This window comes from Salmo salar, chromosome 18 (assembly GCF_965601325.2).
Source record: "Salmo salar chromosome 18, fSalSal1, whole genome shotgun sequence".
In the NCBI taxonomy this organism is placed as follows: domain Eukaryota; kingdom Metazoa; phylum Chordata; class Actinopteri; order Salmoniformes; family Salmonidae; genus Salmo; species Salmo salar.
In genome coordinates, this window is record NC_138308.1 from 73,469,480 (window position 1) to 73,493,224 (window position 23,745).

The following is a 23,745-nucleotide window of genomic DNA, read 5'->3' on the forward strand; positions in this document are numbered from 1 at the left end:
AATCTGCACACCCCTAGTCTAAATGATGATTCAGCGATACACAAATTGGCTTAATTTTTTATTTACTAACATTACCCAGAATTACATAAACACGTACACAGACAGGATGGATTATACATCGATAACTAACATAATGCAATGAAAAGTCCCTAGTGGACTAACCCGATATGACGGCTTGTTACACAATGAATAGGGTGGGGAAAGAGAGTGGAAGAGACAGCGAGGGGACCCATTGTACATACATGTGGAAAATACACTCATCATCAATATGGATATTTAGCACCCTAACCACAGCTCAATCGGATTTAGAAATTAAACATATTTACGTTTTGCATGTCTTTGTCGTCTCTCTGTTGAAATCGCCTGGTCCGTCTATGGGGAGTCAGTTCGACAGAAGTTTCTAGTTGTGTAAGTCTCTGGTTGTCCACCAGAGGTCACAATGTCCTCAGTTGTAGTAGTTGGCCCTCTTTGTTCCTGACTGTTCGTTAGACTGGTGTTTGAGAGGGAAATGTTCTTCTTTTCTCATCTTCGTTTGAGTTTCCTAGACTACGTTACATGCAGAGCTGCAGGCAGTGCATGTCTTAGTCTAGTCTTCTTCTTCTCTGTCGGTCACGCTGGTCTGTATTTAAATTGCAACCATTTCAACGTGTAGCCACCGCTCCACGCTTTCTGGTCTAATGTAAATTTCGTTAGCAGTCATTTTATGCACTCGCCTAGAAGGGTGGTTTAATCACGTTGCCACAATGTCTGTGCTCACGTGGGCGTGGTTACTGACCTGGCAAAAGTCTATATGAAAAGCAATTCTCATTTAGAAGGCTAGAATCACATTTCATCTTCTCACAAATAGTTTCATATTTAATCATATAAGTTCCACAACATTTAGATGTAAATCTGATAACTGGGACATATACATTTGTAGAGTTACCATTATCTTGTTATACCATCTTTAATAACATCACAAAACAACAACTGATTTGAAATTATTATTGTTTGGGTCCCCACCAACCATTTCCTACATTATTTATGTTAGAAATATTATTTCAATGTCCAATCTTTGATGTTAAAGCACTGCAGTCTCTCTCTGTTGTAACACTCAGACATTCCATTCTCGATACTGCAAAGGCAAGAGAGAGAGAAAGTTTACGACCGGTCGTTAAGTCATACAACCGGACCAATTTCCCCCCTTCGTCTCTGGTGGGAGAGGGGGGGGGGGGGGGGGGTGTCTCTCTTTGATCCTCACCCAGGAGGGAAAGTCATGACAGCACTTAGGGTCATTGTCCTGTTGGATTGTGAGCCTTTACCCTAGTCTGAGGTCCCACACACTCTAGAGCAGGTTTTCATCAAGGATCTCTCTGTACTTTGCTCCGTTCATCTTTCCCTCAATCCTGAGTAGTCTCCCAGTCCCTGCCGCTAAAAAAAAAAACACAGCATGATGCCGCCGCCACCACCACCATGCATCACCGTAGGGATGGTGGCAGGTTTCCTCCAGACTTGATGCTTGGCATTCAGGCCAAAGAGTTCCATTTTGGTTTAATCAGACCAGAGAATATTGTTTCTCATGGTCTGAGTGTCTTTACGTGCCTTTTGGGAAACTCGAAGCGGGCTCTCATGTGCCTTTCCTGAGGAGTGACTTCCCTCTGGTCACTCTACCATAAAGACCCACAGACATTGTGGCAACGTGACCTGATTGGTGGAGTGCTGCAGAGATGTTTGTCCTTCTGGAAGGTCCTCCCATCTCCACAGAGGAACTCTGGAGCTCTGTCAGAGTGACCATCGGGTTCTTGGTCACCCTCCTGACCAAGGCCCTTCTCCCCTGATTGATTAGTTTGGCCGGGTGGCCAGCTCTATGAAGAGTCTTGGTGGTTCCAAAGTTGATGGAGGCCACTGTGTTCTTGGGGACCTTCAATGCTGCAGAAATATTTTGGTACCCTTCCCCAGATCTGTGCCTCGACACAATCCGGTCTCGAAGCTCAATTCCTTCGACCTCATGGCTTGGTTTTTGCTCTGACATGCATTGTTAACTGTGGGACCTTATATTGACAGGTGTGTGCCTTTCCAAATCATGTGCAATCAATTGAATTTACCACAGGTGGACTCCAATCAAGGTGTAGAAACATTGGAAGGATGATCAATGGAAACAGGATGCACCTGAGCTCGATTTTGAGTCTCATTGCAAAGGGTCTGAATACTTGTAAATAAGGTATCTGTTTTTTATTTGTAATAAATTTGCAAAAATGTCTAAAAACCTGTTTTCGCTTTGTCATTATGGAGTACTGTGTGTATGTGGGATTGATGAGGATTTTTTTTTTATTCAATCCATTTTAGAATAAGGCTGTAACGTAACAAAATGTGGGGGGAAAAAAATCTACTTCTGAATCCTTCCCGAATGCACTGTAAATTACAGAGTGAAAAGAAGGAAGCCTAAAGAGAATACAAATATTCCAAAACATGCATGCTGTTTGCAATAAGGCACTGAAGTAATACTGCAAAGAATGTGGCAAAGAAACTCACTTTTTGTTCTCTATACAAAGTATTATGTTCGGGGCAAATCCAACACAATACTTTACTGAGTACCAATCTTCATATATTCAAGCATGGTGGTGGCTGCATCATGTTATGAGTATCCTTGTCATCGGCAGGATTAGGGCGTTTTTTATGATAAAAATACATGGAATAGAGCTAACCATAGGCAAAGTCCTAATGGAAAACCTGGTTCAATCTGTTTTCCAACAGATACTGGGAGACAAATCCACCTTTCAGCAGGACAATAACCTAAATCACAAGGCCAATTACAGTTGAAATCAGAAGTTTACATACACTTAGGTTGGAGTCATTAAAACTCATTTTTCAACCACTCCACAAATTTCTTGTTAACAAACTATAGTTTTGGCAAATCCGTTAGGATATGAACTTTGTGCATGACAAGTAATCTTTCCAACAATTGTTTAGACAGATTAATTCACTGTATTACAATTCCAGTGGGTCAGACTTTTACATACACTAAGTTGACTGTGCCTTCAAACAGCTTGGAAATTCCCTAAAATGATGTTATGGCTTTAGAAGCTTCTGATAGGCTAATTGACATCATTTGTGTCAATTGGAGGTGTACCTGTGGATGTATTTCAAGGCCTACCTTCAAACTCAGTGCCTCTTTGCTTGACATCATGGGAAAATCAAAAGAAATCAGCCAAGACCTTAGAATAGTTTTTTAGTCCTCCACAAGTCTGGTTCATCCTTGGGAGCAATTTCCAAACACCTGAAGGTTACCACGTTCATCTGTACAAACAATAGTATGCAAGTATAAACACCAAGGGACCACGCAGTCATCACACCGCTCAGGAAGAAGACACGTTCTGTCTCCTAGAGATGAATGTACTTTGGTGCGAAAAGTGCAAATCAATCCCAGAACAACAGCAAAGGACCTTGTGAAGATGCTTGAGGAAACAGGTACAAAAGTATCTATATCCACAGTAAAATGAGTCCTATATCGAAATAACCTGAAAGGCCACTCAGCAAGGAAGAAGCCACTGCTCCAAAACCGCCATAAAAAAGCCAGACTACGGTTTGCAACTGCACATGGGGACAAAGATCTTATTTTTTGGAGAAATGTCCTCTGGTCTGATGAAACAAAATAGAACTGTTTGGCCATAATGACCATCGTTATGTTTGGAGAAAAAAGGGGAGACTTGCAAGATGAAGAACACCATCCCAACCGTGAAGCACGGGGGTTGCAGCATCATGTTGTGGGGGTGCTTTGCTGCAGGAGGGACTGGTGCACTTCACAAAATAGATGGCATCATCAGGGAGTAAAATTATGTGGATATATTGAAGCAACATCTCAAGACATAAGTCAGGAAGTTAAAGCCTGGTCGCAAATGGGTCTTCCAAATGGACAATTACCCCAAGCATACTTCCAAAGTTGTTGCAAAATGGCTTAAGGACAACAAAGTAAAGGTATTGGAGTGGCCATCACAAAGCCCTGACCTCAATCCTATAGAAAATTTGTGGGCAGAACTGAAAAAGCGTGTGCGAGCAAGGAGGCCTACAAACCTGACTCAGTTACACCAGCTCTGTCAGGAGGAATGGGCCAAAATTCACCCAACTTATTGTGGGAGGCTTGTGGAAGGCTACCCACAACGTTTGACCCAAGTTAAACAATTTAAAGGCAATGCTACCAAATACTAATTGAGTGTATGTGAACATCTGATCCACTGGGAATGTGATGAAATAAATAAAATTATATTTTTCTGGCTTTTCACATTCTTAAAATAAAGTGGTGATCCTGACTGATCTAAGACAGGGACTGTCTTAGGTCTTTTACAGGATTAAATGTCAGGAATTGTGAAAAACTAAGTTTAATTGTATTTGGCTAAGGTGTACATAAACTTCTGACTTCAACTGTATATACACTGGAGTTACTTACCAAGACGATATTGAATGTTCCTGAGTGGCCTAGTTACAGTTTTGACTTAAATCAGCTTGAAAATCTATGGAAAGACTTAAAAATGGCTGTCGAGCAATGATTAACAACCAACCTGATAGAGCTTGAATAATTCTTTAAAGAATAATAGGCAAATACTGTACAATCCAGGTTTGCAAAGCTCTTAAGACTCACAGCTGTACTTGCTGCCAAAGGTGATTCTAACATGTATTGACTCAGGGGTTTGAATACATATCGAAATAAAAATATATTAGTGTCTTATTTTCCATGAATAAAAAGTAATACATTTTCTTACACTTTGACTGATTATTTTGCGTCGATTGTTGACAAATAATGACAATTAAATCCATTTTAATCTCACTTTGTAACAACAAAATGTGGAAAAAGTCAAGGGGTGTGAATACTTTCTGAAGACACCGTAGATGTTTCTCAAATTTTCTTGAAATCAATGGCGACCATTATTTGAGCTGAAGAAAGAGAAAATATACTCCGACTTCGGAATTAAATGTTGCCTATTCACATCTCATATGTTGCCTGGCTGCAATATTTTATCTTGCTACGTTAATAAATACACGCAGTGTTAATTTTGGCATGGTTACCTGCCTACAATACCCACTGTAGTGTGCGTAGGTCCTAAGCCCATAGTAAATCAATAGAGATAACTGGCTACCTACTACTGTTAGCTAACCAGATAGCCACAAAGAATTGTTAGCTAGCTACCCACAAAGAATTTACATCTACCTTGGATCACAATAGTTTTAGGTCATTTTTGCTTGTTATACTATCTGGTTATCTATATTATTACGATTCACATATAGCAAGCTGATAGTTATGAAGTAAAACGTTTGCTTTGTGTAGATCTTGTTTCGTCTCTTGCCATTGTCCTGCCTAGAAAAAGTAAGGTTCAGTGAATGGGTAAGTCCAAAGTAAGTCAATAGGACTTACTGGCTAGCTAGCAAGACATGAAGAATTGACATCTACCTTGCATAACATTCGTTTTAGATCATTTTTGCCTGTTTACTAGCTAGATGGACAGTTAGATTACGATTCACATATATCTAGCTGATAATTATGAAGTAAAACTTTTGCTTTGTGTATATCTTGTTTCATCTCTATTGTTTCCATTTTCCTGGCTGGAAGAAGATTCAGTGAATGGGGAGATGCAGCGTGAAGTAATACAGTATGGGGAGTGCGATTGCTTCTCAAATCAAATGTTCTCCACATTCATCCTCACAAGAAAGTACTCAAGAGAATGTATGCATATTGAGAAACACCCTGTATGTCGCGAGGTTAAAAATGAAAAACAAATGTAGGCCTATTTTTTAGCAAGCTTTTGCATTTACAATTTGATTTCATGTGGCATGAACAAAAACACACATTCTCAGTCAAAAACTTAAGTCAGAACACAGCCTCTCTATTCTCTCATGTGTTTTCAGGTCCTCTGATCGGAAAAATTTCTTTCCACAATGAGAGCAATGGTATTTCTTCTCCTCCTCCTCCTGTGGTTTTGTATGTATTCTTTCATGCCCTTTCAGGTTCCCTAACCGGGTAAATCTATTTCCACACTGAGAACATTGGAAAGGCTTTTCTCCTGTGTGTGTCCTCTCATGCTCCTTCAGACTCCCTATCCGGTTAAAACCCTTTCCACACTGGGAACATTGGAAAGGCCTTTCTCCTGTGTGTGTCCTCTCATGCCCCTTCAGGCTCCTTAAACGGGTAAAACTCTTTCCACACTGGGAGCATGGGAAAGGGCTTTCTCCTGTGTGTATTCTCTCATGCTCCTTCAGGCTCCCTAACTGGGTAAAACCCTTTCCACACTGGGAACATGGGAAAGGCTTTTCTCCTGTGTGTGTCCTTTGATGTGATGTCAGGTGTAGTAATCGGGTAAAACGCTTTCCACACTCGGAGCAGTGGTGAGGCTTCTCTCCCGTGTGTATTCTCTTATGGTCCTTTAGGCTCCCTAACCACCTAAAACTCTTTCCACAGTGGATACAGTGGTAAGGTGTATCTCCTGTATGTATTCTCCTATGCATTTTCAGGCCCCTTAACTGAGTAAAACTCTTTCCACACTGGGAACAGTGGTGTCGTCTCGCTTGTTTGGACGTCTCTGCATCTGGTTCCCCTGAAGAACTCTTCCCGCTGTCAGAGTGAGAGTCTGGTCTCTCTTCTGCAAAAGACAAACAGAGTATTTAGTTAAACAGAGACCTGAATGAAACCCACACATGGTAAAACTGTCTTCCTATGAGGTTTAATCCAGAACTAGGTCCCTCAATCACCTGAAGTCAGTTTTCATAAAATTTCATCAATTAAAATAACTTGATGGCCATAATAATAATAATAATGTAGAACTTCAAATTTAATCTTGCTCTCACAGAAAGGTATGTTTTTAGATTGCCTAATAAATTGTTTGCAGTGCTATGTTGCAGACTGTATAGTGTATACCAAGACCTGGTATTACAGTCTGGTTTATTAGGTTCGTTTTAGGCTGAGCAGAGCACTAAAATAATAGATATTGTGGACAACAGTATTTAGCTAAATCAATATCATTGGATGCATTTGATGGGTTGGTATAATTTGTGGAACGTTCCAACGGGAATCTGTTCCCAAAACTTCGTAAATAACAAGGTTGCCAACAAACAAAGCATACAAAGTTGTATAGCGGCAGACTAAGATACCGGGTAAGGAGAGTGGAATTTAATTAAGTTTTCACTCACAACCATTATTTTTCCCGAAAAATGTCTGTCCTCGCTCTGGGCGCCTATGGACAAACATTAATAATAAGCTACGTGGTGATTTGATTCTTATTCGGCAGCTAGTTAGCTAGGTGAATTGATCATGCTACTCTGTATGCGTTGTTTATTGGCATTCTTGTACTTCAGAAGTTTTTGGAACAGATTTCTGTTGGAACGTTCCACAAATTATACCCACCCGCATTTGATTCATCCATTTTGTTGGTGGCCCACTATTTGATGGTATATACATCTTACAGTGTAGCTTTAACAATACAGTACAGAACAACATACTCAAGTGTAGCCTATAACGTCAGTAGAATGCTGCTATAAAACCACACGTTAGTTCAACAATTTGTGCCCCTGTTTTTAATATAGTACTTACCGGTGTTAATCAGATCTCCAGTCTCATCCTCCTCTTTCAGTGTGACAGTTATCTCCCCCTCCTCCTTCACTCCAAAAAAGGTATCCTGTTCCTTCTCTTTCTCCTCTTCGTTCACAGTAACATCCTCCTCCTCTTTCACTCTGAACTCTCCTTCCTCTTCTTTCACTGTAATTTCTTTATTTTCTTTTTTCACTGGAACATCCTCCTCCTCCTCTTTTACGACAATGTCCAGCCCCAGAGCTTCTTTCTCCGTCCAGCAGACCCCCTCTTCTTTAGCAGATGGAGAGTATTTTAGTAAACTCATGCTCAGAGAGGTTGGCTAGTTTGTTAGCCTGAGCGACTAGCCTGTTAGGCTGTTTTAGCTACCCAGCTAGCTATAGCAACGTAAATATGAAATGAAAGGGGGTAACTAGCTAACTTTATACTGTACAACGACGGAGGTGTTTTTAAAACACAGTGGCTAATATAGAACGAAATGATCTAAAGATCTCCAATGCTTCGGCTATGTTAGCTAGCAAGCTACCGTGGTGGCAGACTAGCTGTTGTTGAAGAAGGGTCCGGTTAACTAGATTGTACGTCACACTGGTAGCTTCGGTTGAAGCATATCGCCTTCTGCCGACTGGAGTTGGTACTGCTGACTGGATTAGGTAACGCAGTTGAGGGAAACGTTTTATTTTTCATTAATTTCATTAATAGATTACCGCAGTATGAGTCATAATACCCATAGAACCTAGCGGTCAAACAAGAAAATGGTTCCAATCGTTTTTCCCCCGTTCATATGGGATTTTAGAAACACTTAAAATAAGGGTTGTGTTTCATGTACGCTTACCCTGGCGGAAGTTTTGATAACAGTGTACATTTTTCTATGACAAGGTGATTCATAAAAATATGCTGCAGTATTTACCCCACCAAAATGAAATTGTAATTAGCTGCTAATGTGGCTATAATAAAGAACTAAAAATGCCATTAGGATCTGGCAGAGACCACCGAATCGAGGAAAAGGTAAAAATCTTGGGATGAACTAATTAAATGTAGTAATTAATAAATTGCCTACATTTCTTTAAATTGACAATTCTGAACTGTCTTGTGCAAGTTTTAAATTAACACAATACCTGTTAGCAAAGGTGTCTGCTAGAGATGACATGCAGGAGCTTGCAGGGGTTTGTAGTTTGCTAATTAATGCTAATTAGCGTTTTCGAATCTGAGAGTAAATAGAGCCGAAAATATTGATAAAAGTCACCTTGTCTGAGTGAGATTTAAATGGTTATCAAAGCGTCACGCCAGCGTAAGCCTACACAAAACAGTGTTTCTAAAATCCCCTATGGGACAAATGAATGGTGGAAAAACGATTCGAACAATTTCCCTGTTTGACCGCTAGGTTTTAAGGGCATGATGACACCTCCACGGTGGGGCTCTATAAAGGTAGCCAGTCATGGCTAGAAGGGTTGTTGTTGTTGAAGAAGCGTCCCGTCAACTATACTGAATAAAAATATAAATGCAACATATAAAGTGTTTCAGGAGCCGAAATAAAAGATCCCCGAAATGTTTCATACACACAAAAAGCTTATTTCTCTAAAATGTTGTGTACAAATTTGTTTACATCCCTGTTAAGTCTTTATTGAAGACTCATCGCTTCAGTAGGTCATATGAATGAGTGTAGTCTGGCCCAGGGGTGTGAAGGTGAACAGAAAGGCACTGGAGCGACGAACCGCCCTTGCTGTCTCTGCCTGGCCGGTTCCCCTCTCTCCACTGGAATTCGCTGCCTCTAACCCTATTACGGGGGCTGAGCCACTGGCTTACTGGTGCTCTTCCAAGCCTAGGAGGGGTGCATCACTTGAGTGGTTTGAGTCACTGACGTGATCTTCCTGTCCGGGTTGGCGCCCCCTTCGGGTTCGTGCCGTGGGGGAGACCTTCGTGGGCTATATTCGGCCTTGTCTCAGTGTAGTAAGTTGGTGGTTTGAAGATATCCCTCTAGTGTTTGGCAAAGTGGGGCTGTGCTTTGGCAAAGTGCGTGGGCTCATAACCTGCCTGGTTGGCCCAGTCTGGGGGTATCGTCGGACAGGGCCAGTGTCTCCTGACCCCTCCCGTCTCAGCCTCCAGTATTTATGCAGCATTAGTTCATGTGTCGGGGGGCTACAATTAGTCTGTTATATCTGGATTATTTCTCCTGATTTATCCGGTGTCCTGTGTGAATTTAGGTATGCTCCCTCTAACTTTCTCTCTCTTTCCCTCTTCTCTCAGAGGACCTGAACCCTAGGACAACTGCCTCAGGACTACCTGGCCTGATGACTCCAGTTTCAACTGTTCTGCCTGCGGCGATGGAACCCTGAGCTGTTCACCGGATGTTCTACCTTGTCCCAGACCTGCTGTTTTTGACTCTCTCTCTCTCTACCTGTCTCTAACTCTGACTGATCAGCTATGAAAAGCCAACTGACATTTACTCCTTTACCTGTTGCACCCTCTACAACCACTGTGATTATTATTATTTGACCCTGCTGGTCATCTATGAACGTTTGAACATCTAGGCCATGTACTGTTATCATCTCCACCTGGCACAGCCAGAAGAGGACTGGCCACCCCGCAGAGCCTGGTTCCTCTCTTGGTTTCTTCCTAGGTTCCTTTCTAGGGAGTTTTTCCTAGCCACCGTGCTTCTACATCTGCATTGCTTGCTATTAGGGGTTTTAGGCTGGGTTTCTGTATAGCACTTTGTGACATCGGCTGATGTAAAAAGGGCTTCGTAAATACATTTGATTGATTGATTGCTAGGTAGCATTTCTCCTTTGCCAAGATAATCCAACCATCTGACAGGTGTGGAATATCAAGAAGTTGATTAAACAGCATGATCATTACACAGGTGCACCTTGTGATGGGGATAATAAACGGCCACTCTAAAATGTGCAGTTTTTTTTCACACTCAACACAATACCAAAGATGTTTCAAGTTGAGGGAGCATGCAATTGGCATGCTGAATGCAGGAATGTCCACCAGAGCTGTTGCCAGAGAATTGATGTTAATTTCTCTACCATAAGCCGCCTCCAACAATAGCTGCGCCCCTGCCCAGTCATGTGAAATCCATAGATTAGGGCCTAATTTATTTTAATTGACTGATTTCCTTACATGAATTGTAACTCAGTAAAATCATTAACATTTTTGGATGTTAAGTTTATATTTTTGTTCAGTATATATACAGTTGAAGTCAGAAGTTTACATACACCTTAGCCAAATACATTTAAACTCAGTTTTTCACAAGTCCTAAAATTTAATCCTAGTAAAGATTCCCTGTTTTAGGTCAGTTAGGATCACCACTTTATTTTATTAATGTGAAATGTCTAAATAATAGTAGAGAGAATGATTTATTTCAGCTTTTATTTCTTCCATCACATTCCCGGTGGATCAGATGTTCACATACACTCAATTAGTATTTGGTAGCATTGCCTTTAAATTGTTTCACTTGGGTCAAACGTTGCGGGTAGCCTTCCAAAAGCCTCCCACAATAAGTTGGGTGAATTTTGGCCCCTTCCTCCTGACAGAGCTGGTGTAACTGAGTCAGGTTTGTAGGCCTCCTTGCTCGCACACGCTTTTTCAGTTCTGCCCACAAATTTTCTATAGGATTGAGGTCTGGGCTTTGTGATGGCCACTCCAATACCTGGACTTTGTTGTCCTTGAGCCATTTTGCCACAACTTTGGAAGTATTCTTGGGGTCATTGTCCATTTGGAAGACCCATTTGTGACCAAGCATTAACTTCCTGACTGATGTCTTGAGATGTTGCTTCAATATATCCACATAATTTTACTCCCTCATGATGGCATCTATTTTGTGAAATGCACCAGTCCCTTCTGCAGAAAAGCATCCCCACAACATGATGCTGCCACCCCTGCGCTTCACGTTTGGGATGGTGTTCTTCGGCTTGCAAGCCTCCCCTTTTTCCTCCAAACATAACGATGGTCATTATGGCCAAACAGTTCTATTTTTGCTTCATCAGACCAGAGGACATTTCTCCAAAAAGTACGATCTTTGTCCCCATGTGCAGTTGCAAACCGTAGTCTGGCTTTTTTATGGCAGTTTTAGAGCAGTGACTTCTTCCTTGCTGAGCAGCCTATCAAGTTATGTCGATAAAGGACTTGTTTTACTGTGGATATAGATACTTTTGTACCTGTTTCCTCCAGCATCTTCACAAGGTCCTTTGCTGTTGTTCTGGGATTGATTTGCACTTTCCACACCAAAGTACGTTCATCTCTAGGAGACAGAACGCGTCTCCTTCCTGAGCGGTATGACAGCTGCGTGGTCCCACGGTGTTTATACTTGCGTACTATTGTTTGTACAGATGAACGTGGTACCTTCAGGCGTTAGGAAATTGCCCCAAAGGATGAACCAGACTTGTGGAAGTCTACAATTTTATTTTTGAGGTCTTGGCTGATTTCTTTTGATTTTCCCATGATGTCAAGCAAAGAGGCACTGAGTTTGAAGGTAGGCCTTGAAATACATCCACAGGTACACCTCCAATTGACTCAAATTATGTCAATTAGCCTATCAGAAGCTTCTAAAGTGATGGCATCATTTTCCAAGATTTTCCAAGCTGTTTAAAGGCACAGGCAACAGTGTATTGTGGCAGACCAGGGGTTGGGTCAAAATGTTTACACAGATCAGACACGGACAGAGTAGGATTATCTCAGTTTCAAAGGTGTTTATTAAAATAATAGTCCAAAAGAAAAGGTCTCCCCCAAGACACCCTCTCCAGGATACTGTCTTCTGGGCTCCAGGTCTTGCTGTATCCTGTGGGGATCAAAAACTGAACTCCCTCCTGTTACCGTCCCCAACTATACAGGAGTCCTTTCCTCCCCCAGTCTCTCCCCCCCATGTGCTGCCCTTCTGGCAGCTTTATGGGACTTGTACAGCTGGTGAGCAATCAGCCCTTGATTACTCACCAATCAGCCCCAATTTGTCCTGGCCGGAGAGCCCATCGAGACCTGGCACGTCCAGCAGATGGAGCCATCGCCTCGTGATGTATACTCCGTCTGTCACCAGGCCTCGACGAGTCTCCCCCTGGTGGCTGACCTGCTGTACACCACAGTATTTAAACTTCTGACCCACTGGAATTGTGATACAATGAATTATAAGTGAAATAATCTGTCTGTAAGCAATTGTTGGAAAAATGACTTGTGTCATGCACAAAGTAGATGTCCTAACCCACTTGCCAAAACTATAGTTTGTTAACAAGAAATTTGTGGAGTGGTTGAAAAACAATTTTGAATGACTCCAACCTAAGTGTATGTAAACTTCTGACTTCAACTGTATATAAACACACATGCCCTCTGCTGACTGGAGTAGGAAAGGAGCACGTTTTTATTTTTTACAAAACATTTAGGGTTGTGGGTTCGATTTCCACGGGGGACCTATTGTAAATCGCTCTGGAAAAGAGAGTCTGCTAAATTACTAAAATGTTTTTTTTTTTAAATCTTCATTTTTCAATATTAAATGGTGAAGTACAAAGAGAAGCATGTGTTGATTGATTAGTAATAATTGTAAACAAACGTTACATCAACTACTGCATTTAAGGCAATTTCTTATTCATTATTCAGGTAAACAGATATATAAATATACAACTAGGTCTCTAATGCTCCTACATGTAACACCATTCAAAAGTTTGGGCACACCTACTCATTCAAGGGGTTTTTCTTTATTTTTTACTATTTTCCACATTGTAGAATAATAGTGAAGACATCAAAACTATGAAATAACACATTTGGAATCATGTAGAAACCAAAAAAGTATTAAACAAATTTTAGATTCTTCAAAGTAGCCACCCTTTGCCTTGATGACAGCTTTGCACACTCTTGGCATTCTCTCAACCAGATTCATGAGGTAGTCACCTGGAATGCATTTCAATGAACAGGTGTGCCTTGTTAAAAGTTAATTTGTGGATTTTTTTTCCTTCTTAATGCGTTTGAGACAAATCAGTTGTGTTGTGACAAGGTAGGGTTGGTATACAGAAGATAGCTCTACTTGGTAAAAGACCAAGTCCGTATTATGGCAAGAACAGCTCAAATAAGCAAAGAGAAACAACAGTTCATAATTACTTTAAAACATGAAGGTCATTCAATCCGGAAAATTTAAAGTAAGTTTGAATGTTTCTTCATGTGCAGTCACAAAAACCATCAAGCGCTATGAGGAAACTGGCTCACATGTGAACCACCACAGGAAAGTAAGACCCAGAGTTACCTCTGATGCAGAGGATAAGTTCATTAGAGTTACTAGCCTCAGAAATTGCAGCCCAAATAAATGCTTCACAGAGTTCAAGTAACAGACATCTCAAAATCAACTGTTCAGAGGAGACTGCGTAAATCAGGCCTTCATGGTCGAATTGCTGCAAAGAAACCACTACTAAAGGACACCAATATGAAGAAGAGACTTGCGTTGGCCAAAAAACACAAGCAATGGAAATCTGTCCTTTGGTCTGATGAGTCCAAATTTGAGATACAAGGTAGAAAATAGTACAAATAAAGAAAAACTCTTGAATGAGTAGGTGTGTCCAATCAAATTAATTTAGCTATATCCAAATCATATATCAAATCACATTCAAGACATTTCAAGGTTGGAATCAAGAAATGCAAAATTCTATTCATCTACAGTGCCCTCAGAAAGTATTCATACCCCTTGACTTATTTCACATTTTGTTGTGTTACAGCCTGAATTCAAAATGGTTGAAATAAAAAATGTTCTCACCCATCTACACACAATACCCCATAATGATAAAGTGAAAACATGTTTAGAATTTTTTGCAAATGTATTAAAAATGAAACACAGAATATCTCCTTTACATAAGTATTCACACCTGAGCCAATACTGCGTAGAAGCACCTTTGGCAGTGATTACAGCTGTGTCTTTCTGGGTACGTTTTTAAGAGCTTTCCACTACTGAATTGTGCAACTTTAGCCCACTATTCTTTTCACAATTCTTCAAGCTCTGTCAAATTGGTTGTTGATCATTGCTAGTCAACCATTTTCAGGTCTTGCCATAGATTTTCAAGCAGATTCAACACTGTAACTCAGCCACTCAGAAACATTCACTGCATTCTTGGTAAGCAACTCCAGATTTGGCCCTGTGTTTTAGGTTATTGTCTTGCTGAAAGGTGAATTCATCTCTCAGTGTCTGGTGAAAAGCAGACTGAACCAGATTTTTCTGTAGGATTTTTTCTGTGCTTTAACAGTTACAAGCATTCCCATAACATGATGCAGCCACTATAATGCTTGAAAATATGGAGAGTGGTACTTACTAATGTCTTTTATTGGACTTGCCCCAAACATAACACTTTGTATTCAGGACAAAAAGTAAATTGATTTGCAACATTTCTTGCAGTGTTATTTTAGTGCCTTGATACAAACAGGATGCATGTTTTGGAATATTTGTCTTCTTCCTTTTCACTCTGTCATTTAGATTAGTATTGTGGAGTAACTACAACGTTGTTGATCCATCCTCAGTTTTCTCCTATCACAGCCATTAAACTCTGTAACTGTTTAAAGTCACCATTGGTCCAATCCCGGAGCGGTTTCCTTTCTCTCCGGCAACTGAGTTAGGAAGGATGCATGTATCTTTGTCGTGGCTGGGTGTATTGATACACCATCCAAAGTGTAATTAATAACTTCACCATGCTCAAAGGGATATTCGATGTCTGCTGTCTTTTTTTTCTTTTTTTACCCATCTACCAATAGGTGCTCTCCTTTGCAAGGCATTGGGATACCTCCCTGGTCATTGTGGTTGAATCTGTGTTTGAAATTCACTGCTCGGCTCAGGGACCTTACAGATAATTGTATGTGTGGGGTAGAGAGATGAGGAAGTCATTCAAAAATCATGTTGAACATTATTGTACACAGAGCGAGTCCATGGAAAAGCTGAACTTAATTAGGCTTGCCATAACAAAGGAGTTGAATACTAATTGACAAGACATTTCAGCTTTTCATTTGTAAATAATTTCAAAAAATTCGAAAAACATAAATCCGCTTTGACATTATGGGGTATTGTGTGTATGCCAGTGACACAAAATCGGAAATAAAATGTGGAATAATTCAAGGAGTGTGAATCATTTCTGAAGGCACTATATTGTTAGGTTTTAATTATTAAAAGTAAGAACTCAACGGACACTATGAAAGCTTAAACCAAGTTAATTCATCCCAAAGGGTCAAACAGCTCTACAGACGACGACATATTCACACAAGCACCGATATGTAACCCTTTCTCCTATGCCGAGTCACCTCCTACACATCTGAACAGCCAAGGCATCTCTGTTGCTAGACAGAACCTTAGTGATATCTGTTCTTCCTCACTTCATCTGACCTGACCTCTGCCCCAAAGTGCTCACTCCTCCCCAACTCACAGCTGTCATGGTGACTGGTACCAGACTGTGTCTCTTCTCCTCCCAGAGGATTCCTCCCATAGGATCCCTGATGGCTAACAAAAACATATCCTGACATAATGTAAACGTTATACATTATCCTCTCTTCCTCAGTGACATGAATAAGTATATTTCATATTATCAGAACCCTGTCATTCTATAGTGACTTTCCCTGTGGCCGTATTAACCCCTCTCACGTCTGTGAAGTGAGCGGAGTTATTTTCCACTCTTAAAGCATATTGCTCTATTTCATCCACTATCCCGCAATTGCCGTTGTGATCACAGGTTTCAAACCTGCCATCAAAGCTGAAATACAAATTCTATCAATGTACTCACGTACCCAGTCTTTCTGTTGCTGAGTACATCTACTAATTCCGGGTTTATCGGTTTGTATTTTTTGTTGAGATAATGCTGACATGAAAACACTGGTATATTGAACTTTTGATTCAGGTTTTATGTCATTGTGCCAAGTCATAATTGCCTCCCTGAATTTTCTATCAGATTGGAATTTTCCGTCAGCCGGGAAATGCTGACCAACCTTATCCAGTTTGCTAATTTTTTCCCATACTCGATCCCATTTTGTAGAATGCTTGTGCGCTTCTTTCAGCGCCTCCATGGCTTTATTAAAATCCTCTAGCTCTGCATTACAGGGAGAATCGGGGCTGTCTGTTGCCATTTCAATAGTTACTTCATTTACACAATTTAATTTCATGTGGCATGAACAAAAACACAAATTCCCAGTCAAAAACATAAGTCAGAACACAGCCTCTCTATTCTCTCATGTGATTCCAGGTCCTCTGACTGGGAAAATGTCTTTCCGCAATGAGAGCAGTGGTATGTCTTCTCCTCCTGTGTATGTATTCTTTCATGCTTATTCAGATGCCTTAATCGGTTAAATACCTTTCCACACATGGAGCAGTGGTAGGTCTTATCACCTCCCGTGTGTGTCCTGTCATGCTTATTGAGGGCCCCTAACTGGGTAAAACTCTGACCACACAGGGAACATTGGTAGGGCTTTTCTCGTGTGTGTGTCTTCTCATGCTTTTTCAGACTACCTAACCACCTAAAACTCTTTTCACACTGGAAGCAGTGGTAGGGCTTTTCTCCTGTGTGTATTCTCTCATGCGTTTTCAAGCTCCCTAACTGGGTAAAACTCTTTCCACACTGGGAGCAGTGGTGTCGTCCTGCCGGTTTGGACGTCTTTGGGTCTGGTTCACCTGAAGGACTCTTCTCGCTGTCAGAAGGAGAGTCAAGTCTCTCTCCTGCCAAAGACAGAGTATTTAGTTAAACAGAGACCTGAATAAAAACCCCACATGATAAGTGTCTTCCTACGAGTTTTCTTCTGGACTAGATCCCTCAATAACCTGAGACCAGTCTTCACAACATTTCATAATTAAAAATATTTTAAAAACAAATGAAGAGCTCCAAATCAAATCTTGCTCTAATGGATTGTCATGTCAAACTATTTCAGTCAATGTTACAGGTTGCATTTGATCGATTGTTAACAACGTTTTGTTGGTGGCCCACTATCTCTAAAGTAATAATAGAAATTACAATATTTTCAAAATGATCGTTTTTGTGTTCAGCCAAGCCTTTCCTTCGAAATGGCTATCCATGTTTTGACCGAAGACTTACCAACTCACAGACTTCTGCTAATATGTTCAGTCTCCACAAAAAAGCTTGTCCATTTCATGTAACATCCATAACGCTAAATTGGGAATCCATGTAACATCCATAAGGGGGAATCCATCTTTGAATTAGATTGGAAGGGGTGGGGGTAGCATCAAAAAGTGGATTTAATACTTTCTTGGGCACTACTTGGCGATGCAAACAATGATAAACTGTCTACCGATTATGGATACCATCCAACGCAGGACACTTACTGCTAAAACAGGTAGCGTACCGCAACGGGTTCGGGTGACATCTCACAAGCTGTCGCTATGGAATGACCTAAGACGGGACGCTACTGTTAAAATTACAGTACTTACTGTTATTAACTGTATACACGATGGCGAGCTTTGAAGGGCTACCCCTAAGGGTGAGATATTTAAGTTGTAATTTCGCACAAAACAATCCATTGTTAACATTTGTTGGTGGCCGACTTTAATGGTATACACATTTTACAGTGTAGCTTTCTTTCCGACATTAAAAAACTGCATAATCAAAAAGGCCCCTTTAAAACCATGCATTGGTTCAACAACAGTGTGACCTGGCCTCTTTTAGAATCCAAGAGTGGAAGACTTGCATTGGCTCCTGTCATTAATACTCAGCATTTCTGAACCATCCCATTACATGTCAGAATGTTGAATAAACTTCATTTTTAAATTAATTTACCTGTTGTCCATTGATTTTGTCCTTATGTCTGATGTAATCTTAGACAAAATATGGACAGGGAAGTGTTAACCCGAGTTTCAGTATGCTGGTCTGTATTTAGGTTGTGTTTCCGGTTTAGTATTTTTTAATACTTATGCAATTCGCACAATACAAACACTTGCACAATATGTAAACAATGGCGGAGCTTAATCACAGACACAGAGCTAACTTTGTCCCACGTAATCAGCTGGCAAGTTTCACAAGCATTTCCAGCTGATTGTGAGGGAACTTGCCTTGGTCAACAACATTCAAGGTTCAATTCAGCTATTGTTTACATATTGTGCATCACATGCAATGCATCAACGGATTGAAAATACACGTGACATAACCTACCGACACCGCAAAAAGTCAGGTAAATAATACTTTCCTGTGGATATTTTACCTTCACTTCCCACAGTCAAATGCACCAACAGCACAGACAAGGGTAAAGTGTTAACACAGAACAATTAGACATATTTGGTGTTAATGTCATTATATTCAACATTCTGGCTTGTAGATACTTTTTTTTGGTCGACTTCTTTCAAACTGAATATACATGGTAACAGTCTGACGTTAAGACAATGTGTGCCCCTCTTGTTAATTAAGATAATAACATTACTCACCGTTGTTAATCTGATCTCCAGTCTCTTCCTCTTTCAATGTTACAGTTATCTCCTCCTTCACTCCAAAAACGCCACCCTCCACTTTTTCTTCCCCCTCTTCTTTCACAGTGACGACGACCTCCTCTTTCACTCTGAACTCTTCCTTCACTGGAGCTCCTTCACCTTTCATTGCAACAGCCTCACCCTCTACCTCTTTTTTTACTGTGACAGCCTCCTCTGCCTCCTCCTCTTTTACGACAATGTTCAGCCAAAGACCCTCTTTCTCCGTCCAGCAGACTTCCTCTTCTTTAGCAGGGCAGTAGCTTAATGAGCTCATGGTCGGATGTTAGCTAGCTAGTTAGCACATTATTATCATCAGCTAGGCTGTTTTAGCTATCCAGCTAACCACTAGAAACGTGAATATGAAATGTAAATGGTAAACTAGCTTGACGACCGAAGTGTGTTCAAAACACAGTGGCTAATATACACCGAAGTCTAAAGAGCTTGAATCTTTCGGCTATGTTGGCTAGCAAGCTACCGTGGTAGCTCACTAACTGTTGTTAAAGAACCTCTTCTTCTTTGATGAGGTTTAACGGCGGTTGGTTTCCAATATATGTTGCATTACCGCCACCTACTGGAGTACAACTCCCTTATACATTGCTTGTACCATCTAACACTACACTCACAAAAAATAATAACATCCTACTCCACTATTTCAATATATTTAGTCCTACCTCATGCCAACAACCTGAAAGGATGGGACACCACCACTTAACACACCCTGTAACTCTTCTGATGTCAAGTCTCGCACACCCAAATACCTCAATGCAGCTGCCACCACAACCTCAATTTTCTATGACTTATGTTCCATCCCTGCAGTACAGTTGATAACCATTGCTATAAATGCAAGAAATCCAATCTTACTGAAAGATATATCACTTATTGGCCTATCCCTCTGTACTGGTACAGATCAACTACTCACACCACTCCTCTCAGGATCCCTCCCCCTTGACCCATCTTCCTCTACTTTCTTCACTGCCTCAGGACATGACAATTTGTGCACTATTCTAACCCTGGAAACCTCAACCTGCCTATCTCGCATAGGACGTTTCTGATCCCCAGCCCCATGTGGCCCCCCCACGAATAAACACATACCACTACTTTTCCCAATGCTACACATTCCTTTGTCTCATGCCATTCTGCACACTTCTCACACCAAGGAACCTCCCTCCTACACACTGCTGCCACATGCCCATAAGCTTGACAAAGTAATAAAGTCATGTATTCGGCACAAAAGCTTGTACAGGATAACTTATATATCCTAACATCACTTTGTTCGGAAAAGACACAACATCAAAACTCAAAAGAACAATGACACTTCTGTTTCACCATTCACTTTCCCACCATTTTTAACCGACTCAAGCTCACGGTCTTCCTCCCTCTCTCTCTTAGACCTCCTCTGCCTCTCTTTTTCCCTCCACTCCTCCTCTGTATTCCAAGTATACATCTCCTTTTGATAATACTGCACTTCTCCAGACACATCTTGTTCTTCCTTTCTCAAGGGACGCCATTTAACCGGCTGTCACAATCTCCGTATAATCAGCACGAACCCCTCAGGATGTAGCGCTCAACAGTGCATCCCACTTATAAAGCAGCTGCTTCGTCTTGATGTTCTTCTTTATCAGAAGCTACCGCCACGTTTTTCAATTTCAAACAAGCGCGCTCTTCCAGCCACCATCCCCGTGTAAACATCTAACTCGATCCCCCTTCCCCGCCATCAAGGGTGTCTTAAAGGGAGTTGGGATGTGCAAAAGAGAAATTATAATAAATTCAGACAAACAAAGAGAAGCATGTGTTGATTGATTAAATCAAATCATCAAATCAAATCACATTTTATTAGTCACATGCTCCGAATACAACAGGTGTAGATCTTACCGTGAAATGCTTACTTACAAGCCCCTAACCAACAATGCAGTTTAAAAAATAATAAATAATAATCTGAAATAAAAGTAACAAGTAGTTAAAGAGCAGCAGTTAAATAACAATAGCGAGACTATATACAGGGGGTACCGGTACAGAGTCAATGTGTGGGGGCACAGGTTAGTCGATGTAATTGAGGTAATATGTACATGTAGGTAGAGTTATTAAAGTGGCTATGCATAGATAATAACAGAGTAGCAGCGGCGTAAAAGAGGGGGCAATGCAAATGGTCTGGGTAGCCATGTGATTGTTCAGGAGTCTTATGGCTTGAGGGTAGAAGCTGTTTAGAAGCCTCTTGGACCTAGACTTGAAGCTCCTGTACTGCTTAACCGTGCAGTAGCAGAGAGAACAGTCTATGACTAGGGTGGCTGGGGTCTTTGACAATTTATAGGGCCTTCCTCTGACACCGCCTGGTATAGGGATGTACTGGGCTGTACGCTCTACCCTCTATAGTGGCTTGTGGTCGGAGGCCGAGCAGTTGCCTTACCAGGCAGTAATGCAACCCGTCAGATTGCTCTCGATGGTGCAGCTGTAGGGCCTTTTGAGGATCTGAGTACCATTGACAAATCTGTTCAGTCTCCTGAGGGGGAATAGGTTTTGTCGTGCGCTCTTCACGACTGTCTTGGTGTGAATGGACCATATTAGTTTGTTGGTGATGTGGACACCAAGGAACTTGAAGCTCTCAACCTGCTACACTACAGCCCCATCGAGGAGAATGGGGGTGTGCTCTGTCCTCCTTTTCCTGTAGTCCACAATCAACTCCTTTGTCTTGATCACGTTGAGGGAGAGGTTGTTGTCCTGGCACCACACGGCCAGGTCTCTGACCTCCTCCCTATAGGCTGTCTCGTCGTTGTCTGTGATCAGGCCTACCACTGTTGTGTCATCGGCAAACTTAATGGTGTTGGAGTCGTGCCTGGCCGTGCAGTCATGAGTGAACAGGGAGTACAGGAAGGGACTGAGCACGCACCCCTGAGGGGCCCTTGTGTTGAGGATCAGTGTGGCGGATGTGTTGTTACCTTCCCTTACCACCTGGGGGCGGCACGTCAGAAAGTCCAGGATCCAGTTGCAGAGGGAGGTGTTTAGTCCCAGGGTCCTTAGCTTATTGATGAGCTTTGAAGTCACTATGGTGTTGAACGCTGAGCTGTAGACAATTAATAGCATTCTCACATAGGTGTTCCTTTTGTCCAGGTGGGAAAGGGCAGTGTGGAGTGCAATAGAGATTGCATCATTTGTGGATCTGTTGGTGCGGTATGCAAATTGGAGTGGGTCTAGGGTTTCTGGGATAATGGTGTTGATGTGAGCCATTACCAGCCTTTCAAAGCACTTCATGGCTACAGACGTGAGTGCTACGTGTCAGTAGTTATTTAGGCAGGTTACCTTATTGTTCATGGGCACAGGGACTATGGTGGTCTGCTTGAAACATGTTGGTATTACAGACTCGGACAGGGAGAGGTTGAAAATGTCAGTGAAGACACTTGCCAGTTGATCAGCGCATGCTCGCAGTACACGTCCTGGTAATCCGTCTGGCCCTGCGGCCTTGTGAATGTTGACCTGTTTAAAGGTCTTACTCACATCGGCTGCGGAGAGTGTGATCACACAGTCATCCGGAACAGCTGGTGCTCTCATGCATGTTTCAGTGTTATTTTCCTCGAAGCGAGCATGGAAGTGATTTAGCTTGTCTGGTAGGCTTGTGTCACTGGGCAGCTCTCGGTTGTGCTTCCCTTTGTAGTCTGTAATGGTTTGCAAGCCCTGCCACATCCGGCGAGTGTCGGAGCCGGTGTAGTACGATTCAATCTTAGTCCTGTATTGACGCTTTGCCTGTTTGATGGTTTGTCGGACGGCCTAGCAGGATTTTCTAGAAGCTTCCGGGTTAGAGTCCCGCTACTTGAAAGTGGCAGCTCTAGCCTTTAGCTCAGTGCGAATGTTGCCTGTAATCCATGGCTTCTGGTTGGGGTATGTACGTATAGTCACTGTAGGGACGACATCATCGATGCACTTGTTGATGAAGCCAATGACTGATGTGGTGTACTCCTCAATGCCATAGGAAGAATCCCGGAACATATTCCAGTCTGTGCTAGCAAAATAGTCCTTTAGCTAAGATTCTGCTTAATTTTTCCCCTCCGGTTGTACATTTAACATGCTGATAGAAATTTGGTAAAACAGATTTAAGTCCCTGGCCACTAGGAGCGCCGCCTCTGGATGAGCGTTTTCCTGTATGCTTATGGCGGAATACAGCTCATTGAGTGCTTTCTTAGTGCCAGTAAACAGCTACGAAAAATACAGATGAAAACTCTCTAGGTAGATAGTGCGGTCTACAGCTTATCATGAGATACTCTGCCTCAGGCGAGCAAAACCTCAAGACTTCCTTAAATATTGTGCACCAGCTGTTGTTTACATATATGCATAGTCTGCCACCCCTTGTCTTACTAGACGCCGCTGTTCTATCCTGCCGATACAGCGTATAACCAGCCAGATGTATGTTGATAATGTTGTCGTTCAGCCACGACTCCGTGAAGCTTAAGATATGACAGTTTTTAATGTGCCGTTGGTAGTTTAATCTTCCGCATAGGTCGTTGAGTTTATTTTCCAATGATTGCACTTAGCTAGTAGAACGGAAGGCAGGGTGGGTTTATTCGATTGCCTACGAATTCTCAGAAGGCAGCCCGACCTCCATCCTCTTTTTCTCCGTCTTCTCTTCATGCAGATGACAGGGATTTGGGCCTGTTCCCGGGAAAGCAGTATGTCCTTCACGTCGGGCTTGTCGGACTCGTTAAAGGAAAAAAAGCTTCTGCCAGTTTGTGGTGAGTAATCGCTGTTCTGATGTCCAGAAGTTATTTTTGGTCATAAGAGACGGTAGAAGCAACAT

At 41.7% G+C, this 23,745-nt stretch overlaps 1 protein-coding gene and 1 non-coding gene across 2 annotated transcripts in view; both read right to left on the reverse strand.

Annotated features, from left to right (window-relative positions):
• Positions 1 to 45: 45 nt before the first annotated feature.
• The window catches only part of LOC106577603 (uncharacterized), a 51,943-nt gene continuing 28,243 nt past the window's right edge, over positions 46 to 23,745 (reverse strand). The window contains exons 3-4 of the mRNA XM_082964557.1: positions 7,556 to 7,874; positions 46 to 6,608 (exon numbers count right to left, since the gene is read on the reverse strand). Of these exons, the coding sequence (XP_082820683.1) occupies positions 5,827 to 6,608; positions 7,556 to 7,874 (1,101 nt within the window). The 3' untranslated portion in view covers positions 46 to 5,826. The remainder of the gene's footprint in view (positions 6,609 to 7,555; positions 7,875 to 23,745) is intronic.
• On the reverse strand, positions 13,107 to 20,316 carry LOC106577606 (uncharacterized). Its single transcript, XR_014381397.1, has 2 exons — positions 18,921 to 20,316; positions 13,107 to 17,207 (listed from the first exon to the last, which is right to left on the reverse strand). It is a non-coding gene; the product is annotated as an uncharacterized LOC106577606 (transcript).